At 40.1% G+C, this 4308-nt stretch overlaps 1 protein-coding gene across 1 annotated transcript in view; it reads left to right on the forward strand.

Moving 5' to 3' along the window:
- Nucleotides 1-1074: 1074 nt before the first annotated feature.
- The window catches only part of LOC106957123 (A-kinase anchor protein 6-like), a gene marked incomplete at its 5' end in the record, with an annotated part of 181928 nt that continues 178694 nt past the window's right edge, over nucleotides 1075-4308 (forward strand). The window contains 3 exons of the mRNA XM_015048354.1: nucleotides 1075-1184; nucleotides 1294-1435; nucleotides 1595-2182. Of these exons, the coding sequence (XP_014903840.1) occupies nucleotides 1075-1184; nucleotides 1294-1435; nucleotides 1595-2182 (840 nt within the window). The remainder of the gene's footprint in view (nucleotides 1185-1293; nucleotides 1436-1594; nucleotides 2183-4308) is intronic.

A 4308-nucleotide genomic window follows, 5' to 3' on the forward strand; every position in this document is an offset into this window, starting at 1 on the left:
TGGTCTTAAGACCGGTCTTAAGACCAAGACCAACTTCGAGTACCACAACACTGGTGGGGGTGGTGATATCAAATATATTTGAGCTTACAGAAAATACTAAATCCTGTGGTGACCCTGTTATTGGTTGAGTAAGTGCTTCAAATTTGAATGACATGCCACGCCTTAGTCTTCTAATAAGAAATGATGTCTGGGTCTTGATTACATTTTTAACTTCTGCAACTGGCAGGTTAAAAACCAGTCATTGTATCTGCAGCACTTCCTCTTCCTACACCTCCTGACCTTCCTGACTGTTGGGTCACAAGTTCTCATCCATTCCTCGATGAATACCTTCTCCCTCAATTCAGTGTGGAAAGAAACTTTTTGTCTTATCCAGCCTCTTTAGGCAGGCACTGTGATGTCATCACACACACCCTCCCCAGCAGTCATCTGTGTATGTGGTCATATACTGTCCATCTCCATGTTGAGAAAAAATCTTCAGCAGGGTTAAAGAATGAGGAGCAGGGTGAGAGGAACTCCATCAGAATCCTGCTGTGGGTTACAAACCATTACCTGATCATGTTGGTATGATGGACACTGGCATTGTGTCCTCAACCTCTTCTGACTCTTCTTCCATTTTGAATTGTATAGAAATATGCCTGACTTATTTTGATAATTATTTTGCATGTGTGGGTGGAGACCCATATGGTATATTTTGATCAACATGACATAAGCAATTCATAATGTAGGAAACGGAAGGGAATTGTACATCATCACTTGGATGATGTACAAAAGCAGTTGCACCTTGCTTATTTCTGATTTGAAAAATGTACCAAAGCGACAGAAAAACTGTAATGTTCTTGATGTCGGCACTTCATGTGGAACCAGTCCCACATGAAACTGACTCATTGTTAAAAGTGGATGTGTGGTGTCAAAAGTCCCTCCCGCCTCTTCTGCTTTTTCAGTGGCATTGCTCTGCAGATGTTTTTCTCATTACACACTGGCACACACACAGTTGGTGGCATGTGTAAAGGCTGATGAGTGTATATTTGCTTTGTGACATTCTGCTCACTTTTGAATGTATGTTTATGACTTTAGGACATCTGTGAGGACATTTCTGACCATGTGGAGCAGATTCATGCTTTACTGGAGACGGAGTTCTCCCTGAAGCTGCTGTCCTACTCTGTAAACATCATTGTAGACATTAGGTGAGTTTTTACAAGGAAATGATTGTAGCAAGGTATAAATTCTGCGGTGTATATTAATATTTAAATAGGCTTAATCGAAAGCACTGTTCTTGTATTTGTGTTTTTCCAGGACAGTGCAGCTGTTGTGGCACCAGCTGAGAGTCTCAGTTCTGGTTCTGAAAGAGCGTCTGCTGCAGGGTTTACAGGACCCTAACGGAAATTATACCCGGCAGACTGACATCCTGCAGGCATTCAGCCAGGACCAGCACCAGGTTGGTTTCAGATGAAGTTAAATTTCCATCTACACTTGGAATTGAAATGTAGTTGAAGGAAGGATTCCTCAGATATGTCTAAAAACATTGTGGTAGTTTCTTTCACTTGGCTTGGTTACTGACAGTCTGGAACTTGAATATTGAATTATTTGTATTCAGACCCGTCTGGATGCTCTCACAGAGGTGGACGACTGTGGTCAGCTGACGATCCGCTGCAGCCAGGACTACTTCTCCCTGGACTGTGGCATCACTGCCTTTGAGCTGAGCGACTACAGTCCCAGTGACCATCCTGAGGACCAGGGGACAGAGTCCACAGTGGAGGACAGCTCCCAGGATATTATTCACACCACAAACTCAAATCTTGAACTGCACAAGAGTTTACCTCAGCCCTCTCTGCCCAGTGACATAGACAACCACAGCCATTCTACACCTCAATCACCCACAAATCAAAGTGACATGTCCAAATACAGTGAAAGCTCCAAACGCCCACTGCAGGCTGTAAGTCACAGCACTGAATCTTCCCCCACTCAGCCGTCCCTTCCCAAGAGAGCAGCCTTATTCTCAAACAAAGGAACCAAATCAAGAGGCAGTTTTAGGAAGGCCAGGCAGCAGTCTGAGCTGCAGCATAAGGCTGAGCTGAGTCAGAGCAGCCCCTGTCTTGTGGATCCTCCAGACAGATCCAAGTTCTGGCTAGAACTGGACTCGGTTGATCTGAGAAACCTTCCACAATCCAGCGAGAGTCTTCAGGTTTGAGCTAATTTCTATGCCTTTGTGATTTTGTTCTTATTTTATTAGCATTTTGTTTAACATGGAAATGTGACTTTTAAGCTAGGATTAAACACAAAATCAAAGTAAATCAGATTTATTTAACAATTCGCAAGCTGCAAGGTTGTGAATTGTTGGGTCGTTGTGTGTGTGTGGGGGGGAGGCTTACTGTACCAACTTCCATAATCTCTGACAAAAAACACTACTGGTGTTTTTTGGTGCTAAATCAGTTGTTTTACTTTTGAACAATAAAAAATAATTATAGATCTGGTACAAAATTTGTATTAACAATTAATAAATTGTTCAGAGGAAAAGAAATACATGGTTCAATGTTGAAGGGGAAAAAAATAAGTAGTCATGAACGGAGAAAAATCATAGGAAATATGCTGAAGATTCTTTGGTTTTATGACAAACTGAATTTCTTGAGGCTTCACAAATTCACAAATTGAAACAACAATCAGCCTCAATCAGTTACAGGTTCCAACATTTTTATTCAATTTGTAGGATGCAGCCTCATCACTTACACTTTTAAAATAGATTGAAATCTTAACTGCCTATAGTCACTGATGTAATGTTCCTTTTGTAAAAAATAAATGTTTGAATGCTCTTTGCTAAATGGGAAAACACATTATTGTACTAAAAAATCTCTTTACCAAACCTACTTTCAATTGATGGGGGGTTGGGCAAGACTCTGTAATTTTAATGTCCATTTGTACTTTTAATGTGGAGGTAACAACTGCCACCTGTATCTGATGCTCCTTTAACAGATACACTGCGCCATAAATGAATTTGAATTTGATTCATTATGCTAACCAACCCATGGCTCTAGGTCAGTCGTTGTTGGTTGAGGTTGTGATTGTTTGGTGTGGTGGATAAGAGTCTCATGTGCTCCAACATCACCACAGCTGAATGGAATATCCCTACTTGTGATTTCTCAGTAATGGACAACTCAAATGGGATTCATTTTTGCAGGTTTATGATGCCAGTATTTTATTTTAGGATAGTGGCACATAGAATACCTTATCGTTTCTATCTCCAAACACGTCAAGTTGGGGTAACACCCAGAAGATTGACTATGGTCTCATCCTGTCACAAGCTGATAGCTCCCAAGTTGTCTCTGAATTTTTTTCTAGCTTTTGACTTGCAAACTTAACACAGGACTGTGCAGACGCACTCTGCAGCTTCTAAGTGATGTCTGCTAGCAGTGGTGTTATTGTTGAATGTGATCTCAGCTGCTTTTAGATTATCCACATGCTTCTCTTCTTTTGATCATCATTTTTACCCCATTGGATCCATCTTGCATGGAGCTCCTGATCGGTCACTGACTGGTTTATATTTAGACTGTATGATGATGATCTCAATCACTCTCACCAAGCTTGTTGCTAACTGTAGCAGCCCATTCCAACTGTGTCCAGACCTACTATCTTGTCCCTGACGTCTTTTGGCAGCTCTTTGGTTTTACTCGTGATTGTGAAAAGTTTGGAATGGAAATATGGAAAGGATAGATGTGCTTTCCATGCATAATCTATCTGTGACTGACACTTGACCACATAACCAACCCAATGTATTGTAATGGCTCAGATATTTATTTTACTGAATGCGATTCAAATCAGTTAAAATGTTTTCTTCCGATGATGTTTTGGTCCACAACAGGGCTTGGTTGAATATTGCATTTATAATCAAACACCCATGAGATGTACTAATCAACACATGGATTTAAATTATTTCCTTCCATAAATCAGTTTTACACTTTTTTGTCCTAATAGCTGGAAAGTTTTGTTCTGACATAATTCTATTATTTTTATTATCAAACCCAGGTTTTCTGTCATGGTGGACAGATTATAGTTCTTTGGACATATCAAAATAGAGAACAAACACACATATTCCCCAAGCACAGAAAATATAAACTTTTTATTTTTCTACTATTAAATTTTGGTCAACTTTCTAACTTTGATGGGTAACATATTTTATTTTCAATTTGAAAATAGAAACCACCTGCAATAAATCAAATCCATTGCAGGTGGTTTCTTCTAGATGATAAAAGTAGAGGTGTGCCGATCGATCGGCCACCGATCATAATCGGCCGATTTCCGTGAAAGTGTATGATC

Source organism: Poecilia latipinna, unplaced genomic scaffold (genome assembly GCF_001443285.1).
Source record: "Poecilia latipinna isolate Pla-1442-1.1 unplaced genomic scaffold, P_latipinna-1.0 Scaffold877, whole genome shotgun sequence".
Lineage (NCBI taxonomy): Eukaryota > Metazoa > Chordata > Actinopteri > Cyprinodontiformes > Poeciliidae > Poecilia > Poecilia latipinna.